General features: G+C 41.9%; 1 protein-coding gene and 1 long non-coding RNA gene across 6 annotated transcripts in view; both read right to left on the bottom strand.

Annotated features, from left to right (window-relative positions):
- Positions 1–1497, bottom strand: part of MBOAT1 (membrane bound O-acyltransferase domain containing 1) — a 60050-nt gene extending 58553 nt beyond the window's left edge. The window contains exon 1 of one of the 3 annotated variants that reach the window (XM_021387263.1): positions 1318–1497. In XM_021387263.1, coding sequence (XP_021242938.1) covers positions 1318–1407 — 90 coding nt within the window. In that variant the 5' untranslated portion in view covers positions 1408–1497. Of the gene's footprint in view, positions 1–911; positions 1065–1317 lie in introns of those variants that run through there. The other 2 variants (XM_021387266.1, XM_021387265.1) reach the window with 2 other exon arrangements.
- On the bottom strand, positions 3223–22987 carry LOC110394821. Of its 3 annotated transcripts, none has more exons than XR_002435935.1 (4): positions 22821–22987; positions 11501–11587; positions 3550–3636; positions 3223–3420 (listed from the first exon to the last, which is right to left on the bottom strand). It is a non-coding gene; the product is annotated as an uncharacterized LOC110394821 (long non-coding RNA). The 3 variants fall into 3 exon arrangements; XR_002435936.1 differs by lacking the exon at positions 22821–22987 and adding an exon at positions 12914–15676; XR_002435934.1 differs by lacking the exon at positions 22821–22987 and having other exon boundaries at positions 11501–15676.

Below are 25656 nucleotides of genomic sequence, written 5' to 3'. Positions count from 1 at the left end.
GAGAACTCCGGAAGCTCTGGCACTCAGCATGGCCCCACATACTGTAGTGGCAGAGTCCCTCCGCTCCCTGTGTGTGCTCACTGAAAACAAGCAAGTGCATCAGTGCCCGCTGTCAGCAACAGGGACAAGCTGTCCCCGGGACAAACACAGCACACAACCAGACGCGGAGGATTTTCCCCACAGACAGCATCGCCTTTGTACCACCTTGGCTGGATGAGATGTCAGGGCGCTGATAGCTCAGTAGGAAAACCTGCAGTCGGCCCAGTGTCATTATAACATCATAGAATGCTTAGAGTTGGAAGGGACCTTTAAAGGTCATCCAGTCCTTATTATCTGGTGAGTCAGCCAGCCTAACCTAACCTTGCGCAGCCATGGGGCTGCGGATACGCCAGAGAGGCAAACCTGCACCATTCATGGATCCCTTTCACAGCACAGAACGCTTCAAACACAAAAGGATTGCCCTTCACAGTGATGCAGTACTCACTGATACTTACAAGCTCTTATCGGTTGGCGGTTTTAGTGCTGAGCAGCAAAAATAGCTTTCTGTTAAAGAAACGAAAATCAGCATGTTCTGGATTTTAACCTCTGAAATGCTGCCTTTCTCGCATAACTTTGCAAACAAACAGCAGTAAGAAATGGCTCTCAGCACCGGCCCCTCTGCCCACAGAAAACAGCAGGTGAGCCCCCGCCTCTGCCCGCTGTTCCCAGCCTGTTTGCCACGCGTGTTCGTGGCGGCAGAGCTGCATCTCGGCAACTCGGCAAAGCCCTGTACAACTCCCAGCCTCAACTTCCTCATCCCTGAAAGTGCACGGGAACGGCGCAGGTGCGCGTGGATACGGACAGTGCAAGGCGTGGAAGGCAGCACAGCCTACAAGCAACCAGGAGCCACGAAGCGCTGGGTACAAACCTACCGCACCACCAGGCTGTTTCACCTGTCTTCTCCGGATAGGGGCTCTGCATTTCATCAGGCACCCGCACGCTGCCAGAAGAGCCTGCTGTACCTCCGCCCTACAGCAGCGACCTCCAAAGCAGCACCGAGCGCCCCGGCCCCTCGCAGGAACGCATTCGGAAGCACCTGAGCCGCTCGCGCTGCACCGTCCGCGTTACAAACTTCCTGGCAGCAGCTCAGCTCGCGCCGTGCGCCGCAGCATCCCCAGCAGCAGCCATCCTCCAGGGCACCGCCACAAAAGCACGGGGTCCCACCGCAAAGCCGAGGAAGCCGCGCGCCCGCCCCGCGCCTCGATGCCCCAGGGCCGCCCTGCGGGCAAGGCAGAGGGCCGCGGGCGCCGAGCCCTCCCCAAGCTCCGCGCGGCTCACCTGGTCCAGCGGGATGCCGAGCAGCGCACTCAGCGGGTGTAGCAACGTGGAGCCGGTGGTGCGATGCGGGGCTGCGGGCGCCTCGGCCATGCCGCATCCCCAGCGGCAGTGACAACGAGCCCGGAGGGGCCGCGCCGCGCCGCCGGCCGTCCGCCCGCCGACACCGCCCCGCGCCGCGCCGCCCGCCAGGCCGCAGGGGGCGCTCGGCAGGGCGGGCCCGCCCGAACGGCCGCCCTAACGGTCGGACCGCTGCGGGGCGGGGGGGGGAGGCACTGCGCCGACGGCGACAAGCAGCTGTCCCCGCCCCGAGCCCTCCCGCCTCACCTGCCGCCTCGGCCCGGCCCCGCCCGTGCGGAGTGCGTTATACCGACCCCGGGCGGGGTCGGTTTTGGTTTGTGGCGGCGCTGTTCTGAGCTGCGCTTGGAGGAAGGGTTGCTAGTTTTGGCGGACGGCTGTAGTGCAAAGCTCCCTGCGCAGCTCGCCCTGCTGACACCTTTAGGGCCTCAGGGACAAGCACGCTCCCTGAGAACTCTTTACCTGGCCCATCATTTTCTCCTCTTGAAGCAATTGCCAGCTGTAGCATGGAGCTGTGGTAATGGCTTTAAAAAGCAGTGAGGCTGTACACTGAGGGAATGCGTGCACAGATGAAAAGCCCAGCAAAATTGTAGGGGATGAGTTTAACAGCAACATCTTCAGCTGCCTGAGTGGAGCTAATTTGTACACACATAAGTAGGAATGCATGTGCACATACATGCACACACATAGAACTGTAGAATTGTTAAGGTTGGAAAAGACCACAAAGGTCATGTAGTCCAACCATCAATCCAACACCTGTGCCCACTAAACCACATCCCTCATTGCTGCTTCTACCCTTTTCTTGAAAACCTCCAGGGACAGTGACTCCACCACTTCCCTGGGCAGCCTGTTCCAATAACTCAGCCCTCTATGGAGAAGATATTTTTCCTAACATCCAACCTCAACCTCCCCTAGCACAGCTTGAGGCCACTACCTCTTGTCCTATCACTAGTTATCTGGAAGAAGAGGCCGAGCCCTATCTTGCTACAACCTCCTTTCAGGTAGCTGTGGAGAGCAATGAGGTCTCTGCTGAGCTTCCATTTCTCCAGACTAAAGAATTCCGGTTCCCTCAGCCGCTCCTCATAAGACTTGTGTTCCAGGCACTTCACCAGCTTTGTTGCACTTCTCTGGACACGATCCAGGACCCCAGTGTCTTTCTGGCAGTGAGGAACCCAACAGTGAGCACAGTACTCGAGGTGTGGCCTCACCGGTGCCAAGTAGACAGGGACGATCACCTCCCTACTCCTGCTGACTACACTATTTCTGATACAAGCCAGGATGCTGTTGGCCTTCTTGGCAGCCTGGGCACGCTGCTGGCTCATGTTCAGCTGCCTGTCAACTAACACCTCCAGATCCTTTTCCTCTGCGCAACTTGCCAGCCCTTCTCCCCTAAGCCTGTAGTGATGTGTGGGGTTGTTGGGACCAAAGTGCAGGACCTGGCACTTGGTCTTGGCAAAGGCCGTACTACTGGCTTCATGAACCTGTGCTTGAGGATGGCAACGGATACTCTAGATCCATTGCTTAAGGAAATATCAATAAAACCAAATTTAGCAGAAATTCACTGTCTGCTTCTTTGTCCCTCATAGCTATATTTTTACAAAAAGACCCACATGTCTTTGCTCTTTTCTGGTATCAGACACTACAGGAGACCACAGGTTTGTCAGTTGGTCAGCTACCAAACTTTGGTTTGTGGTCAAATGGTTGCTTTTACACAGAAGACAAAAGCTCAAGCCCACCTCTCCACCCTGTCCTCCATCCCTCACAAAGGAAAAAAAAGACCTGCACAAAACCACAGCAACTTTCTAGAATCTTTTTCTTTTAATAATGGGCATGACTTGTCCTCTTGCTGTTCTCTCAGTGGTGGAAATGACTTTGTTCCCTGCTCTTCTCTGAACAGTGGTCGTTGTGGTGAACAACAGTGGCCATGTCTGGAGACTCAGGAGCTCAGTGTATAACTTCTCTGAAGGCCCTACTCATTCTTCAGCCCCTCACCGTTCCTGCATGTGATGAGTTTATTATCACAAGAGGCTTGGTGAAGGGAAGCAGAGCGAAGTTTGCAGAAGATGTGAAGGAACAGAAACAAATGGGGATATGGTTAGGAGGGTGGTGAGTGAAGTGAGACTTGGAATCTCCTTCTCTGGAGATACTCAAACCCACCTGTACACTTTCTTGTGCAGTCTACTGTAGGGAACCTGGTTGAATTAGATCTCTGGAGGTCCCTTCCAATGCCTATGATTCTGTGATCTGCAAGATAATAAAATCACAGAACGGTTTGAGTTGGAACAGACCTTACAGACCATTCAGTTCTAGCCTCCCTCCCATTGGCAGGGTTGCCACCCACTAGGTCAGGCTGCCTGTGTCCCCATCCAGCCTGGTCTTGAATGCATCTATGGATAGGGCATCCACAACTTCTCTGGGCAACATGTTCCAGTGCCTTACCACCCTCTGAATCGACATTTTTCTCCTAATGTTTAACCTAAATCTCCCCTCTTTTAGTTTAAAATCATTCCCTCTTGTCCTATCACTATCTGCCTGTGTAAAAATTAGCTCTTCATCTTTTTTATAATTCCCTTTTAAGTACTGAAGGCCACCACGAGATGAGGGTGGAACAGAAATTTGACAGGAGAGGCAAGATGTTATTAGGTTAGAAGCTCTGGGGAGAGTCACAGCGGAAGCTGAGATTGACAACAGAGGGGAAAAGAAAACTGGAATTATTAGAAAAATGGTTTCTACTGAAAACTGCTGTTCCTGAATTCCTTTTCTTGTTTAGCTGGTATCTTTGGAAAGCATAAGCCGAAGTTGCTCTGCAGCTCACAGTCATGAAAGGCTGGTACAACCCAAGAAGGAGAACTTAGAAACTAAGCTGTCACCACCAGGAGAGTGTGGTCTGTTGTCTCCATGATGCAGTCTATGGTGCACCTACACCCAAACAAGCTAGCTAAGGTAGACTTGCTCTACTTCCATAGTTGTTTTATAAAATGATTGGAAATTTTATGTCACTGCCTGTCACCTCCTCCACTGTCAGGACCACCTACAAGTTGTCATAAGTTGTTGGGAGCCATCATGGATCAGTTAAAGGTCAATCAGGGGATCAAGCCCAGTCAGCATGGGTTTATGAATGGTAGATCCTGTTTGACAAACCTGATTTCGTTCTATGACAAGGTGACCCACTTAGTGGATGAAGGTAAGGCTGTTGATGTGATCTACCCAGACTTCAGTAAGACCCTTGACACTGTCCCACACAGCATCCTTGTGGAGAAGTTGGCTGCCTGTGGTTTGGATGGGCATACACTCTGCTGGGTGTCATGGTTTTATGATTTTCGGTTATTGGTATTCCACATCATAACATCATGTAGTGAATGTACCTGGTTCTCAGAAGAGAAGGACTACTACAGTCCCCACGGCACTTTGCTCCTCTGTTACCATTTTCCAGCCGGAGGGAAAAGATAAAAGCTCGCAGTATAAAAACTTGCAGATCACGAGACCTCGTCCCTTTTTCCGCCGTCTCTCGTCTTGGCAGCACCTCGCTCTCCAGCCATCTTATCGTCGGTAGTAGAGTAAGGCCTACCTTGATTTTGGGACATTCTCTCTCTCTGTGTTGGATTTATCAGCTTAAATTGTAATTATATTGTATTATAGTGTGTTGTTTTGCATTCCGATATTTTATTTAGTAAACCGTTGACACTGGGTGAAACAGTGGCTGGATGGCCAGGCCCAGAGAGTTGTGGTCAACGGAGTTAAATCCAGTTGGTGGCCAGTCACGAGCGGTGTCCCCCGGGGCTCAGTGCTGGGGCCTCTTCTATTCAACATCTTTATCAGTGGTCTTGATGAGGGGATTGGTTGCACCCTCAGTAAGTTTGCAGACGACACCAAGTTGGGAGGGCGTGTTGATCTGCGAGAGGGTAGAAAGACACTACAGAGGGACCTGGATAGACTAGAACAATGGTCCAAGGAAAACTGTATGAGTTTCAATAGGGCCAAGTGTCAGGTCCTGCACTTTGGTCACAACAACCCCAGGCAACCCTACAGGCTTGGGGAGGAGTGGCTGGAAAGCTGCCTGACGGAAAGGGACCTTGGTGTGCTGATGGACAGTCGGCTGAATATGAGCCAGCAGTGTGCCCAGGTGGCCAAGAAGGCCAATGGCATCCTGGCTTCTATCAGGAATGATGTGGTGAGCAGGACAAGGGAAGTCATCGTGCCCCTGTACTCGGCATTTGTAAGGCCAAGTACTCGAGTACTGTGTTCAGTTTTGGGCACTTCAGTACAGAAAGGACATTGAGGTGCTGGAGCAGGTCCAAAGAAGAGCAACAAGGCTGGTGAAGGGCTTGGAGAATATGCCCTATGAGGAGAGACTAAAGGAACTGGGGCTGTTTAGTCTGGGGAAGAGGAGGCTGAGGGCAGACCTCATTGCTTTCTTCAAATACCTGAAAGATGATTGTAGTGAGAGCGGGGTGGGTCTCTTCTCACAGGTGACAGGTGACAGGACGAGGGGAAATGGCCTCAAGTTGCACTAGAGGAGCTTTAGGTTGGATATCAGGGAAAACGTCTTTACAGAAAGGGTTGTTAAGCACTGGAACAGGCTCCCCAGGGAGGTGGTTGAGTCACCATCCCTGAACATGTTTAAAAACTGTTTGGATGTGGTGCTCAGGGACATGATTTAGCAGTGGGTTGTTAGAGTAGTATGGTTAGGTTGTGACTGGGCTTGATGATCTTGAAGGTCTTTTCCAACCTGAGCAGTTCTATAAGAGAGAGAGTTGTTATGACTGGTCAGACCAAAAGATTATTTACGTCTCTTCTCTCTGATGGTGACGACTATGGGTGCTTAGACAAGGTATACAAGAAATATGCCAAACATGGAATGATCCTCTCTCATTGTTCTCTCCTAGCTTCTAGCCATCAGGACCACCGAAGATGAACATTTCATTTGTGATACCATGTTTAATAGCCACTGGTGGGCCTACATTACATATCTAGTATCTTTTTGAATTCACTTATGTCTTTTGGCCTCTATAACACTGCAACTTAATTATGTGCTGTATGAAAAAATACTTCCTTTTGTTTGTTTTAAATCAGCTGCCTTGTAATTTCTTTGGGTGCTGTCTTGTTTTTGTGTTGTGAGAAATAAATGAATAATCATTGCTTAGTTACCTCCCTTCTGTTATTCATAACTTTTTATATCCCGAGTAATCTCTTGCCCTCGCTGAAGAGTTGATTTAATCTCTCTCTATATGGAAGTTATTGATACCTTCCTTCTTCTTCTTCCTTCCCAAGCTTTTCTGCATCTATTTTTGAAATAGATAGATTTACGTGATAACAATGTTTTGTTCTAAATCCCTTTACTAAAAATTCTTAATGTCAACGCCATCAACTTCAAAGTCTATTTTCTCAAAGGTAATAGGTAGGGCCTAACATATCTGCATAATCAAGAGTTGTTATTTTCCTGTGTACATTAATCAATATTAAATTGTGGCGGTCCTTAAAATGCTCCACAATATGATATGGTGAAATCTTCTTCAACTCTGTAATCAAGCTATGATTATCCTGAGTTTTTCTGTATCCTTACTAAGCTTGTCATCTTATCTCCTTTTCTGAAAACTTATTAATGTGTTCAACAGGACAGATTCCTTTGTATTAAGTTCCATCTTGACATTTGTTCTCGTCCTTTGTTTATTACTTTTTAAACAGCTGGAAATCTTTGAAGGGGTAGTGCCTACTATTCTGTGCTTATTCAATTACTGTGGATAAGAAACCTTACCCTGAAGGTCTGGAAATACAAATATACTTTCTTGACAGGATCAGCATTAGCTACACATTTTTCAGACAACGCTAACAGTTTTGTGATGTGTAACTTCTTTACAATGGCTATGTTTTCCCCATTACATTATATTTACCTGAGTGCCAACTTACTTCATCTTCTGTTCTACAGTTTGTTTGCATATGGGAGCGAGGAGTGCCGCTCAGTAATTCTCTGACCCTGCCTGGTTGATATGGCAAGTTTTACTTTTCAGAAGAAGTTTTTGTCTTATGATTTAAACAGAAAAAGACAATTCAATGGAGTGTGTAGAGAGTGTAATGATAGCAATTGAATAGGGAAAGCTGAGTGCCTGAGAGAGGAAGTGGTTGGTTGTTGTTTTCTCTAGGTAACATCAGTATATGCTCATGGTACTGAAGCTGTAGCTCTGATGATCTTTGCTGTTCTCAAAAGAGAATGTTACTAGCACATTTAACCTTCCTTTAGAAATCATGGAATAATGATTTTGGTTATTTTCAAGTAACAGTGAATTAGAATCAGGATCTATTGATATAAAATTAAAGAAAACAATGAAAAGTAGTTTACATTTACTTTATAGTTTGTGACTGTCTTTAAAAACGTGAGGCTCTCTCTGTCTAGACCTGAGATAATTCTGCCTTGTTTCTTTTCCCACTCCTGACAGGCATCTCTTGACCTTTAAGAAAACCAGTGGTGACAAGGCAGGGACACATAAATATGGAAGGATTATTTTTTTCCATGTATTAGTTACTTGAAAATGAGACGGTTTATATCAGATCTTTTTGTGATCTCTGCTACTGTTTACTGAGGAACATTTTGAGAGCAGAGTCTGTAATACACCTTGAAACTAAAAACTTAGAAGGTTTGTGATTTACAAAATAAGAGATTGCCTAAGTTGAAGTTTTGTAAGAATTAATTACTTATAACTAGTAAGATAAAACATACAAGTTCCTAGAAATACCTCAGGACCCATGCAGTTGTTATTGGACAAGTGTCAGTTTCAGTCCAACTGAAACTGCATTTAAGGAAATCAGGAGAAGAATTTAATAAAGAAAACAGATGTCCAGAATTACTGAAATAGTGTTTTATATTAAGGAACAAATAAATAAATAATAATTTTTGTGTTTCTAAGAGAGGACATCAGTACACTCATGTAAAAGCAAATCATTGTCACTGAAAGGTTTTGATATTAAAATTCCAAAATTCTAGTTGTGAGTTTATTAGGAACCATCAGGACATCCAGCAGAAGTTAGTTTAAGGTAGTGTGACTTTTCAACTTCTTTGCATTACAGTTTCACAAGCAACAATGTTTTTCTCTAGTGTCACCCCAGTCTTCACAGAGCAACTACCTTAGAGTTTGTTCTCTTCTACCATCTAGAGGGGAAACTGTACAACATGAACAAAAACTCAACTCAACTTTGTCAGAAAGTTAGATAGAGAAATAGTTCCAATTCCTTGTATTATTTTTATTTAGGAAAAAAAAAAACCACCAAAAAAAAAACCATTGACATTGTTGATAGTGTTTCCATGAGAGATAATCAATTTCTGGTGTCAATCAATATATAAGATTTTTTTTAATACTGTTTTCCACAATTTTTTCTTGCACCAAAATTAATTGGTAAAAAGCGTTGAAACTAGTCAGGGCTTAGTTGGCAGAAAACTACTGTGGTGTTTTTAAAGCTGTAGGTTATATCCTGTAGTATTATTTGAAGAAAAAAAAAAAAGCAAACAAGCCCTTTCAATTATAGTTAAAAATTTCATGGGAAAGACTAAGTAACGTGGGAGAAATCATTCCATACTGTTGCATGGATTTAGAGAGACAAACTCTACAAAACTTTTTATCCAATAGTATTATCAAATAATAGTTTTAGCTAAACTGACTGCTCTACTACATGTATTGCCGGAACATGATAGCTAGTAACACTAGTGTTAACTTAATATTTTGTCCTACAGTAAACTCTTACGATGTGCAATTGTTTGTACTACTATTCTAGCTGTGGATAGTAATAGCTTTTTCAAAAAATATTTAAAGAAATATGGATAAGTATGATTTGAAGCTAATGAGTGTTATTTAAGATGAGCAATATATTAATGATGAAAATACAAGAATTTCTGAACTGTAAAGATTTTTTAAATCTATTTGTTTGATAGAAATTGCCTTTTTCTATTTTATATTTTCTTCATTATTCTGTTTGAGTTAATAGCTGCAGTAGTCCAAGTCAACACATGCTCAGCTGTAATCTGATACATGTTCTCATTATCTCCTGTTATTGATTATTGACTTTTTTTTTTTTTTTACAGCTTTGGTAAATTTACTGTCATCTCATCAGAAATACTCCTGTGACAAGTATTTCCTGAACTCACCTTTTTGAACATGTCATTCCTATACATGCATATTCACTTTATCTTGTTTCATTCTTCTTTTTTTAGGCTCCCCACTGTCTGTCCATCTACCCTAAGATAAGCATTGGCTCTTATGTTAGATTTTCAAACAAGCACTCTTGGGTTTTCAACTGAATTTGCCCTTTTATAAATAAAAGTTGATCCCAATAAACATGGAAGAGTAATATACTGTCTTACTTTATTTAGTTCTTAAAACTTATTTTTTCTTATTGTTTCAAGGAGGGAAAAGCTTTTCTACTAAACGCTTTGTCAACAGAGAGTTGTTATGATGAGATCATGGCATATTCACAGATTAATGCTGTCTTATTGTTTCCTTGGCCTCCTATGCCAGCTGGTCTATATCCAGCTTTGAATTCTCCTCCTACTTAGATCATTAGCCCCTTCAGGAAGGGATGCCTGCTTTATTCTGTGCTTGTGTAGCAATACAAAGCTGTGTCGTCCTTTATGCATGAGGGTGCAAGGCCCAAAGAAACATAATAAATGTATTACTGTAGTATTATTACAACATGTATTTGCATGGGGGAAAGGAATGGATTTAATGCTCAGAAAAGTCCCCCAGAAAGAACATAACCCAATTAACAGGGAGACCTTTAAGTGTATTTCCATCATTGGCAAAGACAGGACCCCTGCTGGCTGGTCTGTAAAACATTAATGATGTTTGTTTTAATGGGAGCCACTGTGCAGACCCTCCTGGGTGGATCAATTCAAGTGGCTGCCTCAAGCCAGGATCATCAAAGAAAGATTATGTAAGGACAACAAAGAACTGAGACCTTCACCTTCGAAGTCTACTGTCAATCGCATCCATCAGCATTTATTTGGTAGACATTGTGGATGCTGGCACAACTTTTGGCTGCCCCCTAAGCATGAGGTTATTTCTATTGGATAAAAGACAGAGTCAGGAAAGTATAATCTTCTGTAGCAGCTACTCAGAGAGAGTAACATGCATATAGTAATAAGTGACTGTATGTAAGCAAATTCCAGGTTTGCTAACAGTGCAGGATAAAAAAATTTTAAAAAAAAATTAAAAAAACCACCCCCCTCTACTATAAATGTGGGTGTATATATATTTTGTTTTATCCGTTGTCCAATTAGACCAATTCCATAGCACACAGCATGCCTTTCAAGCATGGGTAAAGCAGTGCAGAATGCCTAGAAAACCAGGCCTCAGGTGCATTCAGGACAATGCAACAGAAAAGTATACAAAAATTGTGTGCGCAAAAGAGCTCGGTGTTATATAAATGATGACTCACATATTGAAAAAAATGTTTGAATATTACTCTGTCTACCTCAGCCCTGCCATATAGCTACTTTTTCAGAAGTCAGCTCCCTCACCTATAGCTGCAAAGGACCCTTCCTTTGCCTAAGCTGGCAGAAATGTGTTTTCTTTGCTGAATGTTGTTCACTGTGTATCCAAAAGACATATCAGAGAAATGGGTGGTCAGTAGTGATGCAGTCTGCCAATCTGTCAGACTTTAATGAGTTTTAGCATCTGTTGTCTTGTTCGAGTGATGACTCTTCTAAACACTTTAGGGAATGTAAAAGTCCAGTGTGAAGGAAGAAGTGATGGAAATGGCTGATGTAGCTGAAATTTCCATTCACACATTGCTGGTACTGGAGCTGCACTGACTGCAAGACAAGAACACTGGTGGTCATGGAGTCTGAATTAGTCGGAGAGTGGAAGGTATCAAGTTTTATTTTTGAAGTGTTTAGCTTTATTTTTGCCTTCCTACTTTAGCTTTCTTTCCACTAAATCAGTTTTGAACTTAATTCAGAGAATATGTATATATTTTTGGCGCTCAGTCTCCAGTTAAGCTGTGAGGTGGTTCCCTCACATTTGAGGGGAAGTATTGGTTAGTTTTCAGTCTGTTTTGTGTATTAACCATGTATAATATGAAAATGAGAAGCTGTTGTGTTTCACTACAAAAAAGCACTTACCTGATTTTGTACTGCAGAAATGGCCGAGACATTGTGGACATCTGAGCTCTCAGAAACTCATTCTGTACACATAGTAATGGTAATTACCTCAGAAAAGAAAATCAAAATGTTCAGGGGTTAAAGGTTTCTTTTAAAAAAATCACTCTTGATTAGGTAACAACAGGTTTTTGTAACTATTATTTCTTGTTCAGACTAGAGGCTAACCTTGAGAAAAGCAGGGATGATAACTTTTACAGTTAGAAGAATTGAGAAGTTATATTCCAAGTAAAGTTATTCTAATGGCTAATTGCTTTGAGAGACAGAGAAAAGAAAGTGAATACTTAGTTTACAAGAAAGCCTGATTCTTCTGTCATAAACAAGGAAAATAGGAGATATAACTTTCCAATTTTATAATGAAAAATTATCGATTATCTTGAAGCCAGAAACCAATTGTACTGAAAACATTTCTTATAATGGAAACTCCAGATTAAAACTGCCACTTTAAAAATTTAATGGCCTTGCCATTATGATTTTTCAGATGGGCAGTAATTGGTGGTATCAGAAAGATGCTAAAGCTGGTGATCTGTAGAGCTGGTCCAGAAGGCAGCTAGTCCTGACAATCCTCTTGTTAGGCAGATTGAAGTCCTCTCTATAATAACTTTCAGAACCTCTTTCCTTGTATTCCTTCACCAGCATTTCTGAGGTGTACTCAGATCTGCTCCAGAGTTTGAGCTGAACATAGAAGTAGCAGATGTCTATCATTTCTGGTTGGTTCCAGAGGAATATTTTCTTTCCTCTATCCCACTGTTAAAATCCCAGGTCAGATAGAGGCTTTCTTTGTATGAGGTCATTGCTTCTTTCACTACAGGGCCAAAACATCTTCTTCTGTGGATGATCCTGTTACTGTGGTAAAAGATGGGCCAGTGTACAATGCTCTTGCCAGCTGACTGCTTGCAAATAGGGTTTTAAGAAGATATCATAATTTGCGACACAAGACTTGACAGATTCTATTTAACAGAGTATGATATGTATCTGCCATAGTGACAGCCTCCTGTGCAGTTAATGAAAGATCTCCTTTTTCAAATCATGTATAGCCAAGGTTGACAATGCTGGTGATCACCATTACATAGTTATTGAACTCCTCCAGTTTCCACTGAAGTCTGCTGCTTGCCTGAGTTCTCCCTGGAAGGAAGAATTTTGGCTCCTGATCTAATCTGAATTCATATCCTCTAGCTAGGCTGCAGATATACATAGCTGCTTTAGCTCACTGCTGAGTGCCACTATGGGTGACATATATTCTAGCTATATGCTTTTTTTCCAATGCTGCCACTGCTCTCAGGGGCCCAGCCTAAAAGATTTTTAGGGAGAATTAAACATTATTCTCGCTGTTGTCTCAAAAACAAGCAGTGTGATGATTTTGGTTTAAATTCATACCTTAGAGGATTGACATTTATGTCTATGTATAAAAAGAAGGATGCATCCAAGTGTTGCTTGTCTTGAAAAATAGAAAGAGTGGTTCCAGCTCTGCCTCTCCACTGCATCTACCACCAGGGAGCATTTGCTTCCCACCATGGCTGTGGGACCAGCAAAATAAGAAGACAGTGGAACAGTGTCTGGAAAAGAGTAATACAATAGTCCAGTCCCAAATCCTCAAAAAATCAAAATTATTTTCCAGTCCAAATTTGTTGCTTTAAGATCTCTACAGGCATAACATCTGTCCTTGTGTACAGTAAAGAGTGCAAAATGCAGAAATAATCTTTTTGTTCTTGAAGGACATAATGAAAAGAAAATAAGAAATGTAAACTTGTAAATGATGACAAGGTTTGTTGTGGCATTAAGTGAGAAGTCTGAATGAGATGTGGAAACAAAAATCACACTGTTCCACTGTGGCTATGATCATCCAACCAGTTCTTTATCCATCTAATAGCCCAGTCTTCAAATCCATGTATCTCCAATTCTGAGATAAGGATGTGGTGCTGGACCGTGGCAAAGGCCTTACAGGAGTCCAGGTAGACAACATCAGTTGCCATTCTTTTGTCCACGAATGCCTTCAGTTTACCATAGAAGGCCACAAGATCGGTCAGGCATGATCTACTCTTGGTGGAGCTGTGCTGGCTGTCTTGCATCACCTCCTCATCTTCCATGTGCCTTCATGGAGGTTCTGTTCCATGATCTTCCCAGGCACAGAGGTGAGGCTCACTGGCCTGTAGTTCCCCAGGTCTTCCTTTTTCCCTTTCTTAAAAAGGGGAGTGATGTTTCCCTTTCTCCAGTCACCAGGGACTTCACCAGACAGTCATGATTTTTGAAATATGGTGGAAAGTGGCTGTGTTGTCCACAAATGTTTCAGGAAGTGATTTCATATTTACAGCCTTGTAACAATCATAATATCTTCATTTACTTTATAACTAAAAACAAAATTAAAATGTCAGAATGTCAGACTAACAAAGGCCTGCAAAATGTCTTCCTTTTGTCAATAGCAAAAGAATGATCTTATTTTCCTAATATTTTATATCTTTTGAATTTTTATTCTATATTGGGTTGCTAACTCTTTATCCATTTCCCATTTATTAAACATTACTTTTCTTTGAGTACTTTCAATTTTGTAGTTAATATGGCATATTTTTGCTTAAGATATTCTTAAGAATTCTTCAGACATTTAAGGAGCTACTACAGATTAGGTGCTTACTGGTAACATTCAGGTTTCGGGATCGTATTCTCTGGGATAGGTTTCTTTGAGTTTGGGGTGCTTTCTCAAGATAAAAAACAAAATCTTAATAAGGGAATATCCTGAGAAAGTTTCACTGTAAACTACAAGGGGGTAATGTCAAGATGGAGATATATGGCAATGAAAATAGCATTTGAAAATGCAAATGGTATCATTCAGAGGTGTTTGCCTGGCCAGTTCTTTATTCTCACTGAAGTCTTCCATGAAGTATCCATCTAATTCTAAAAAAAACAATTTATGGGAGAGAAATAAAGCAGTTTAACTTAAATAGCAGCTGATTAATGTGAGCACAATTTTGGAGAAAAGTAGGAGCATACCTTTTGTCCTCATCTGTTCTGATATATTAAACTAACAGCAAAGTTCTTCCTGAAGTTCAAGGTTCTCATGTTTCCTTAGGCCAAAGGCAAATACACAGTTTATAAAGTCAACATAAACCATCAGTGCAGCTTTTCAAAAAACAGCTAATCCATTTCTATCTGCTATTAGCCCAGATGGTCAGTTATTTGCTTCCCAGCATGTCTGCTAACCATCGAGAAGTATCTACTGTTCTGCTATTGACCATGTATAACATACAACATTCACTTCAACTATTAAAAATATACTTTCATCTTTACACTTTAGCTGTCAAAAAGGCTCCTTAAGTATTTAAAATATTTGCTTGGAGCAATAAGTATTTCCAAGTATGGTGTTTCCCACTTTTCCCATTTGCAGTCTTCAAATTAATCAGAAATTATCTTCAAGTGCTAAAACCCTTCAGTTTTACTTTTCAGAAAAATAACTAAATTCTCACAGCTTTACTGCATTAGCAAAAAACAGCAGACAAAAATAGTCTATCTAGTTCTTCGTATTCTTGATATCTTTTTTTTATCTTACCAAATACAGAAAATTAAAAACGAGATTCCATATTTCACCTCTCAATCTTTTCTTCATGTCTCCCTTTTTCTGGAGATTGTTGCTACTACAGTGTTGTATGTTATAAGCTCTGAAAAGAAACATACTCAAAGCGGGTGAAGCAGTTTTGAAATGAAAGTATCATGGACACAGTTTGTGTAACAGAGATTGTTACTTAACAATTCTCATCATTTTATCTCTTTCATCACAGAATTTCATGCTGTATCAAAAGGAAGTCAAACACAATCTTCACGAAGAGTTAAACCCCTAGGGTGAAATTGATGACATTTCCTTAGACTTATCAAGTAGTAGTTGGGATTTTGTCATGTGGAGCCCTCTCAAGCTCAGGAACCCCAGAGACAGTGTCAGAAGTTCTTCCTTGATGTATGGGACAGCCTCTGACACATCCAGCAGGTAAAGGATGGTTTGTCTAAAAGGAATATTTTTGACAGTAAAGTGATTGCCTTTTGTGGAAGGCAGTAAGTATGACAGAGGACTAAAACTGAAAAGTCATGGCTGTGAGGTGAAGTTCCTGGGGACAGGAAAAATGGAAACATCACTCCCATTTACAAGAAAGGGAGAAAGGAGGATTCAGGGAACTACAGGCCTGTGAGTCTCACCTCTGTGCCTGGGAAGATCATGGAACAGATCCTCTGGTAAAACGTGTAAAGGCACATGGAAGATGAGGAGGTGATGCAAGACAGCCAGCATGGCTTCACCAAGAGCAGATCATGCCTGACTGATCTTGTGGCCTTCTGTGATGGAGTGATGACAAAGGGAAGGCAACTAATGTCATGTACCTGGACTTCTGCAAGGCCTTTGACATGGTCCCTCACCGCATCCTCATTTCTAAATTGAAGAGATATGGATTTGAAGGGTGGACTATCTGGTGGATAATGAATTTGTTGGGTTATCATAGCCAGAATATTGTTGACAATGGCTCTATGTCCAGGTGGAGGCTGGTCACAAGTAGTGTCCCTTAGGGGTCCATCTTGGGACTGATGTTCTTCAACATCTATATCAACGACATAGGCCATGGGATCAAGTGTACCCTCAGCAAGTTTGCTGATGACACCAAGCTGAGTGGTGCAGCTGACACAGTAGAAAGGAAGGACACCATCCAGAAGGACCCAGCCACTCTCAAAAAGCAGGCACACAAGAACCTAACAAGGTTTAACAAGGCCAAGTGCAAGGTGTTGCACTTGGGTCGAGGTAATCCCAGATATGTACAGAAACTGAGAGAAGAACTCCTTGAGAGCAGCCCTTCAGAGAAGGACTTGGGGATTCTGATGGATGAAAAACTTAACATGAGTCAACAGTGTGCTCTTGCAGCCCAGCAGGCCAATGTATCCAGGGTTCCATCAGAAGAGTGGTGGCCAGCAGTGAAAGGGATGTGATTGTCCCCCTCTACTCTGCCCTTGTGTGGCCCCATCTGGAATATTGTGTCCCAGCCTGGGGCCCCCAGTACAAGAGGAATGCAGAGTTGTTGGAGAGGGTCCAACAACTCTGAGAGGAGAGCTGCGAAGATGATCCAAGGGCTAGAGCACCTCTCCTACTAAGATGTGTTGTTGGAGTTGGGATTGTTTAGCTTGGAGAAGAGAAGGCTCTGGGGTGACTTCATTGCAGTCTTCCAATAATAAAAGAGAGCTTATAAGCAGAAGGGAGACCAACATTCCACATGGTCTGATAGTGATAGGACATGAGGGTATGGTTTTAAACTAAAAGAAAGGAGATTTAGGTTAGTTGTTAGGAAGAAGTTTTTCACTCAGACTCTGGAACAGGTTGCCCAGAGAGGTGGATGTCCCATCTGTGGAGGAGCTCAAGGCCAGGTTGGATGAGATCCTGGACAGCCTGTGTTGACAACCCTGCCCATAGTGGGCAGGTTGGAAGAAGATGATCTTTAAAGTCCCCTCCAGCCTAAATCCATTTAATGAATCTATGATTCTAATAAAGCACAAGTAAATGGATGTACTAGTAGGACATGACAGTAAAATTTAGGAGTCTGTAATATCTTCCAAAACAGTAGCCACCATTCAAATGGTTTATCAGGAAGTGGCCAGGGCCCACAGTGACTCCTGAACTGTGCCTAGAAATGTTTGGGGAGAATAGTAGTTAGACTGAACTAATACAATGTCAGTGACTGTTCTAACACTGTAGAATACAAGGGGAAAAAAAAAAAGAAGAAAAAAATGTTCCCAGAAGCGGTCCCAGATACTGTTGTTTTCTTATAACATGAAAGTCTGTGGACAGATCACCTTACTTGAAATTTTATTTATAGGTTTCTTTATTTCTCTCTTACAGAAAATGATACAAATTAACGCATTTTTAAATTCAGATCTTGAGAAACTGAAGTGGAAAACCACATTTTGATAATGTAAGAAATTTAAGCTCTTCCTCAGCAAAATTCTGAAATGAAAAATTAGGGGAGAGATTTACTTGATAGTACAGTTTCAGAGTGCATAATGATGAATTAACTCATCCACATAACTGGTCCTGCTCTCTTTGGGCCCACATCCAGCCAACCACCCTTCCACAAAAAAAGAAAGAGAAGAAAAAACACAACAACCTTTATTTCCCAACACCTTCCAAATCCTGTTTTCTATTTGTGTCCTGCTCAGCCAAAAGATATACAGATATGCTTCATCTAAGTGGGTCATGTTGGAACAAAAGATGATGAAATATCAAAATTTAGAAGCAGAAGATTTTTGTTTCTTAGCCTGCACACCACTCCCTGCCTTTTAATACCAGGCTTATCTCCATTACTCCTTTCATTTATATCCTGTTTTTTACCATGAATGCTTGTACATTGGCTTGATGTAAACCATTAACTCTGTATGAAGCATATCTTCATTTTAACATTATAGCAGAGAATCTTCAGATGTCTAGGAGTGAGCAGGTGCTATGCAAGTTTTATATTATAATTTCAATAGGCACAAGAAAATACTCTTGAAGCAAATGGCCCAGCTTTAGACAAAGAGCCTCAATGGCAGGCAGAAGCAAGGTATTTTGCTTCTTTATTAGCATACTCTGTTAGCATTCCTGTAAAATCAGTATACACTGAATTTCTCACTGACCTCACACTTGTGCTAGCAAACAATTTTTTAAACCTTAAATCCTCGCAAAATCAAGGACAGCTAGCTATTAAAACAGCTTGACTGCATTTAATTATTCCATTTGTATTTTCCCAGTAGCAATCCTTGCTATAAGTACACAACAATTTAAAATGATTGTTAACTGACAGTGGGTGTAGAGGGATTCTAAGCAACAGCTGAGAAGAATTGGATATGTGTCTTTTTGCTTGTTTGTTGTTATTTCGCTTTTTTTTTTTTAGTCGGTGACTAGTGCTTTTGTAATTTGTAAGAAAGCAGAGAGTTGACAATTGACTGAGGAAGTGTATATGGATAAGGTTAAGAGTAGTGCATTTGGAGAAAAAAAACAGAAAATCTACTGCTTGTTATCAAAGATCTGATAATCAGAAGATTGTTCTTGCAGTCTATCAATACACTTTCATTCCAAAGTCACATCTAATGTGATCTAGTCAATTATTCTGCTTCAGCTGGGACCTTGATTTGCATATCCACCAGAGGTCCTGGCAGTCAACTTTTTTTCTGCCTTTCAACTCTGCTAAGTTAACTCCACTATCCTCCCTCCATCAGTAATATGCAAGCCTGCCAAGTACATGCACACAATGCCTGGCTCTTTGTTCTGCAGCATGGTGCCCTTTCAGAGGCTTCTTATCTCTCTTAGATCAAGAAAGCAATCTTCAGGCAGCTCATTGTATACCCCTCTGTGAGCTTTTTCTGTTTTTCAATAGTGCTTCTCCATTGGATAAATCAGGAATATGCAATTATCCTTGCTGTCTTTGGTGTCCTTTGGCTCAAAAGAGATTTTTGTGTCTTAGAGATATTGAATACTTACCCACAATATTTCCTGTAATGTAAAGGGACATCACATTTGATACAACATTGAAGTTGTTGACTATTCATGAACATCCCACTAGTTCCAGTACAACAGTCTCCAAAGTTTTAATGGTTCTAAAGTTTCCTACCTATCTCTCAAACTTAGAAATGGCATAGAACAAAATCATTTGAATGTTAGATCAGAAGAAATCCGCTGTTGCTCAACTGATTTGTTGTGATCTTTTTCCCAGAAAGACAAGATCTTCCCAGATGAGTCAGACTTAACAATGAATTGAGGACCAAAACAAGAACACATTTATACCCCAGCACAGCTAACTCTATTTACATCATACTTTTTCTGAAACTAAAATGCTAAATAGTTTATGGGGAAAAAAGGCACAAGGCTCTATTTTCTAGTCTGCTATGTTTAGAGTTCAAATCTAATATATGAATGATCTTTGTTCTGACTATAGAACATATTTATATGAAATAAATACATATTTTTTAAAAGATCTAGAATCAGAGGAGCTTTTCCCTTCTGTTAACCTTGATAAATAATATTATGCTTTGTAAGTATATGCTTCTCTCAACAGCTACTCTCATTAGTCTTTAAATATTGATATCTGCCTAATGAGGATTTTCATGGACTTGAATCTCCAGTTTTGTAAAAGTTGCCTAACCAGACTGATCATTTTGGGTACCAAATCCTAAAATCTTTAGGCATGATGAAATTGTGCTCTGGCAACACAGAAGGACCAGAAAGCCTGACGAGATTTTCCTTGCAGGCAAAGATTGCATTGCAACAGGCATAATACTTTAGTAGAAGTAGAGAACAATTTATATTATTGTCTTATTTTGCACTTATTCCTTCTGAAAGCTTGGTCATCTTTTAAGATTTTGACAGCCACAACATAGCACCTCAGCTTTTACATCTGGAAGCCCTCTAGAAGAAGGGAGAAAGATTTGCTCATCTTTGTAGTATTACTCAGAATCCCTCCAATCTCACCACCACCATTTACAAGTTCAACAAACAACTGCTGTGGTGTTTGTAATCCTTGTCATTTTGATGATGCCCATGGTATTTAATTTTTCAAAGTGAGTGGTTTTGGTTTTAAGGGGACAAAGGCTGGTGAGACCAAAGCAAAATCAAGTGCTCTGAAATATTTGCAGGAAATGGCACGGTTTGATGGGAGGAGGTTCTGAGTAAGGCCAATCTAACTCAATAATAGGAAAAGCATGCAAAAGGGACTTTGGCATTTCACTAAAAAATGAGATTGAGAGGCTGATCAACAGTTGTTCCTGTAGCTGTCTGCCCCAGCTGCAGCTGGTTTTTCCCCAAGTTTGTGGACGGATGGTGTCACCCCTACAAGCATTTTGTGTAAATGGGTCCTGAAGAGTAGACAATTATCATTGTCCAACTCTCCCAACTCATATCTTACTCATACTGACCGTTACCTCCAGCTGTGAGGAAGCCTGGCTCTGCATCTGTATCCCAGCAAACTGAGCATGGCCCAGAGCCACAGCAACAAGAGAAAGCATTAATCCAGTTAATATTCCTTCTATAGTCAATACAGTACAGAGACTGCTGTTAGAGATTTGCAGTACTAAGCAATTTATCCAGTTGTACTTCAGTCAAGAGGGAGCCTGTGTGGGGCTGTTATGCATATGGAACAGAAGCTGTAAGGCCAAAGCTGCTGAAGATCTCACTGGCAGAAGGGGAAACCATGTTGGTTGCAATTTTCTCTTTGGCCACCAGATTCCACTGTCCTACCTGTGCTGTGGGCAACTGTGGCAGCCACATCTCTGAACTCCGCGCTCCTAGGGTCACACGTTGGAAAGCAGGAGTGGTAAGAAAAGCCCAGATGAGAGGGAAGCAGTGTGTTAGCATGCTGACATGAATGATGTACAATCCAAACATGACAAATCATAAGAAAAATTTGAGTGACAGTGTTAACAAAACTTCTCCAGTCAAGACAAAGGCTGGATCTTCATGGACTCTTGGAGCATGTGGCATCTCATTTCCCTTTTCTCAAGGCACCTCCCTGATCATCCCTATCTCCAAGCCATCTCCTTATTTGTATTGGCACCAAAAAAAAAAAAAAAAAGAGAGAAGAAATGTGTGGCAGGAAAACCAGAAAAACAGATCAAGAAACTGGTACAAGTTAAGACTAACCTAGCCCAAATAGTATTTGGCTTTAACTCAGATCAGTTCCCCAGCGACCATCAAAGGGAAGGGTGGGACGTGGACAGGAACAAATGCTAAGTGAAAGACAGGACTGCTGTTTCTGGTGGCAGTGAAAGCTTTTGCCAGCTCAAATTGTGTATATAACTGCAGCCTAAGAGCAAGGGTTCTTATGGTCAATGCTGAAGGCTGAATCAACTACGAATGACGTGGATACGTGAAGCCAGGAGATGGACTCAGTTAACTTTGTGGGTCCCTTCCAACCTGGAATATTCTATGATTCTATGGTTTTAGACCTCTCTTCCCATACCCAGGTTCATGCCGCTCCAAGAGGTACCTGACTTAAACAGTTCTGGACAAAACAGAATGCTGAAAGTCAGAAAAAATGAATTCCCCACATGTCTTCCTTAGCATCATGCTCTATTAGCAACCAGCATCCAATAGGATAGGCAGAAGATAGTTCCACAGGGATAGTTCTGGCCCACTGTGGAAACCATGGGCTCTTGCTAATCTTTTTTCTACTATACCTAAAAGAAATGGGATTCTGAAGCCTTTAAATGTGGAAATAACATTCAAGAATTATCTGAAAGTATTATTATTTGTTGTAAACACTTCTGCTGCTTGCAAAAAGTATGTCTCACAATAACATTCCTGATGATGAAGTATGATTTTTTGGACAAGCTGCTAGGATTTGGAGAAGACCGTACTCCTGCAAAAGCTATATTTTCAAAACAATTGAAACCAAAGAAAAGTGCTAACTGATGTTATATTTGCATGTTGGGAAGTGAAAGTTTGCAAACAAGGATCTAATAAAGAAAAACAGTGCAGTAAAGAAATGCCTCTTCATCCAACGCTGAAAAATCTAATTGGTCTCAACACAAACCTTACAAAAATTCTTGATGCAACAAAAGCTCATGAAATATTAGGGAAATTTAAAATTTAAGAAGAAGGAAGAAAAGGATTTCTATCTCCAAAAATGGTAAAGGCTATATCTATCAGACAACAGATAATAGGAGTTATGAAGGAGATTTGTAATATTACAAATGTTACAATTACAAAAAGGTAACACTATGTCTTTGTGCAACTCTGTACCATTGTAAAACAAAAGGCTGTTGGTTTTCTGGTTAATAAATAATAAATCTAACTATTTTGCCAAAGCCTGTAAATAAAGAGTCAGTTCCAAAAGTCAGCACATTATGAGAAACAGCCTCAGTGCATAGACTTTTAGGCAAGCATTCAAAAAAGTAAATACAGCACAAGGTTTATCTGATCTGGATAAATGTGAAAAAGAAATGGAACAGACCTGGATTGAATTAAGACATTCCACTAGTATAACATTTCTATAACAAACCCACTAGTTAAAGTTAGATAAAGGACACCTTGTGTACACAGAGATGAAAGTCTTTGAGTTATGGAAAAGACAGAGCTCTCACAAGGTAGACTTGCTCATGTAGTAGGAGGCAATTTCAAACTGGATTCACAAAGGGAACGTAACATCATCACTGCAGTGTCTGTCTGTAGGCTCTGACCCAAGGAAGGAGCCAGTTCCCCCAGCCACTCAGCCATTCATTCTCTCCCTCACTCTCTGCCACCTGTACAACTTCATTACTAGCCCATGCTCCTGCCAGGGAGCTGTGTACTTACGGGCTGATCTGGTCAAGAGACCCGGATTTCAGACTTTGCTACACTGAAGAAAACTGGAGAAAATTCCCAAAGATGTAACTGACACAGATTCCAAACAGAGTGCCCCACCAGAGTATTCTAGAGGGGTGTGTATTTTTCCCAGAGAGGTTGTCCCCTCCCAGGAGGCATGCAAGGCCAGGCTGGATGGGGCTTTGAGCAACCTGATCTAGTGGGAGGTGTCCCTGACTACAGCAGGGGATTGGAACTAGATGATCTTAAAGATCCCTTCCAATCCAAACCATTCTGTGATTCTGTGATGCTATGTGCATATTTTTGTTATGCATAAAGCAGAAAAGCAGTGTTAATCTGAGTAGCTGGTGCATGTTTTAAGCACTAGGATGTAAGATGGTTTAAACATCCTTTCCTTTTTCCTTCTCTCAAATGATTTGTTCTCAAAGCAGGCCCTGGCACCTGAAGAAGGTTTAGAAGAATTTATTCCAGGTGTTTTAAGGTGAAAAAGCAAATAAGCAAGTGGCTAAAACAGAGCAGGAAAATACTTTCTAAGCTAATTCAGCATGTAGAAACAGCCAGTGGCTGTTTGCTGGGTCTGCCAAGCATGGCATAGTGCTTTCAGGTGTTTTCTGACCATACTCAGCCACTAGCACCAGAGCCACCAGAACTGCAACTGGCTTCCACCTAAAAAGTCCCTAAATTACTTGCTCTTTGAGAAGAAAACCTTGAACATTAAAATAGACAGAAATGAATAAAGCATATAGTACCTTTATTATAGATATGATCTTAATAGTTTTTTGAACCCAGTTCTCCTGAAGTTAAGAACATGTGAAGTTCAGGTCCTGCATGGATAGCTGTTCCATGGACTTCTCCAAAGGCCAGTAGCTTAGGCAAGGCAATCTCCCCTGGTGCCAAGTCTCTTCACATACAGTTTTTTAGGCCTGATTGTCTGCAGAAGATTGCATAGTCTTTCAGAAGACAATTGGTTCGGTTATCCAAAGACTGAAAAACTTTAAGATTAAAAACCTAAGTAGAAGACTTAAGAGGGTTTGATGGCTTGAAATCAGCTTTATTTCAGGTCGCTTTTTGTTTTAAATAGCACTTGATCTAGCTGAACATGGTTTCAACTGATTGCTTTATAAGGAGATAGCATAGGAGGCAACTATGGACATTAACTCTTTATGTAAAATTAGGCTGAATTGACAAAAAGGATTGAAGCCCTGAGGCTGCAGGATTGAGTCCAGAGAGTGGTGGTCAATGGCTCAATGTCTGGATGGAGATCAGTGATGAGTGGTGTCCCCCAGGGGTCAGTGCTGGGACCAATACTCTTTAATATCTTCACCCGTGTCATCAACAGTGGAGTCGAGTGTACCCTCAGCAAGCTTGCTGATGACACCAAGCTGTGGGGTGCAGTCGACACACCAGAGGGATAGGAGGCCATACAGAGGGACCAAGACAGGTGTGAGCAGTGGGCCCAGGTGAACCACATGAGATTCAACAACTCCAAATGCAAGATCTTACATCTGGGTCGAGGAAACCCCCATTTCGCATTCAAGCCAGGGGATGAAAGGATAGAGCACAGCCCTGCAGGAAAGGACTTGAGGGTACTGGTGGATGGAAAGCTGGACATGAGCCAGCAACGTGCCCTCACAGCCCAGACAGCCAACTGTATCCTGGGCTGCATCAAAAGAAGCGTGAACAGGAGGTCTGCAGTATGGAACACCTCTCCTATGAGGACAGGCTGAGAGAGCTGGGGCTGTTCAGCCTGGAGAAGAGAAGGCTCCGAGGCGACCTGATAGCGGCCTTTCAGTATCTAAAGGGGAGCTTCGGGAAAGAAGGGGACAGAATCTTTAGCAGGGTCTGTGGTGATGGAACAAGGGGAAATGGCTTCAAGCTCAACGAAGGTAGATTTAGGTTAGATATAAAGAAAAAGTCTTTTACAGTGAGGGTGGTGAGGCACTGGAACAGGTTACCTAGTGTTGTGGTTGATGCCCAGTCCCAGGAGACTTTCAAGGCCAGGCTGGATAAGGCAACGTGATCTAGCTGTGGTGTCCCTGTTCACTGCAGGGGAATTGGACCAGATGGCCTTTAGAGGTCCCTTCCAACTCTAAGGATTCTACAATTCTATGAAATCCCTTGCACTGGATCATAGTCTCAGTGAGTGAGAATTGCAAGGTTTCCTCTTATCCCACAAAAAGAAAGGCAGAAAGCTGCAACAGGAGGATCAACAGCCAGGCAAGAAACTTATCCTCTAATCCTGCAGTACCCAGATGCATAGTCACCTTTTGATAACTAGTCTGCATAAAGTCAAGAAAATGTTTCTGTCTTTCCATGATATGGGCATAGCTGCCTTCCATCTCCTCAAGCAGATAGTCAGAATCGACATTCCTCACTAAAACCCTTTGCACTGCAACTATGTGCTGAAATACAGAATTTATAATGCACGCATTATTGTTTTATATTTTCTTGAATTTTGTGCTGCAAATAAAAATGACATTTTTACAAGTTTGTAGAAGTACATGGCAGGCTTTTTTAACATGAATGTATGACTACATGCAAAGAACTGAGATTCTTATCAAATACTAGCAGACTCTAATGAGCTTGCCAACAATAAAAAAATAAAAGAAACATTAATCCTGAACAACTCATAGACCAAAAAAACATTTATCCATTGCAAAGTTTGTTTGATAACTAGGATTAACTAAAACTGTAAAGATGCTATAAAAGGAAGCTCTGAGAATTTTCCTGTGATATTCACTTCTGCACTCGAAACTATACTTCTCTCACCTCTGAAATAAGACATCTTTAAATGATACAGCTTCAGTCTATGCCCTCTCTAGTTAGG

This window comes from Numida meleagris, chromosome 2 (assembly GCF_002078875.1).
Source record: "Numida meleagris isolate 19003 breed g44 Domestic line chromosome 2, NumMel1.0, whole genome shotgun sequence".
Taxonomy (NCBI): Eukaryota; Metazoa; Chordata; class Aves; order Galliformes; family Numididae; genus Numida; species Numida meleagris.
Note: the sequence above shows the minus strand (reverse complement) of the source record. Positions and strands in the feature narration are given on the sequence as shown.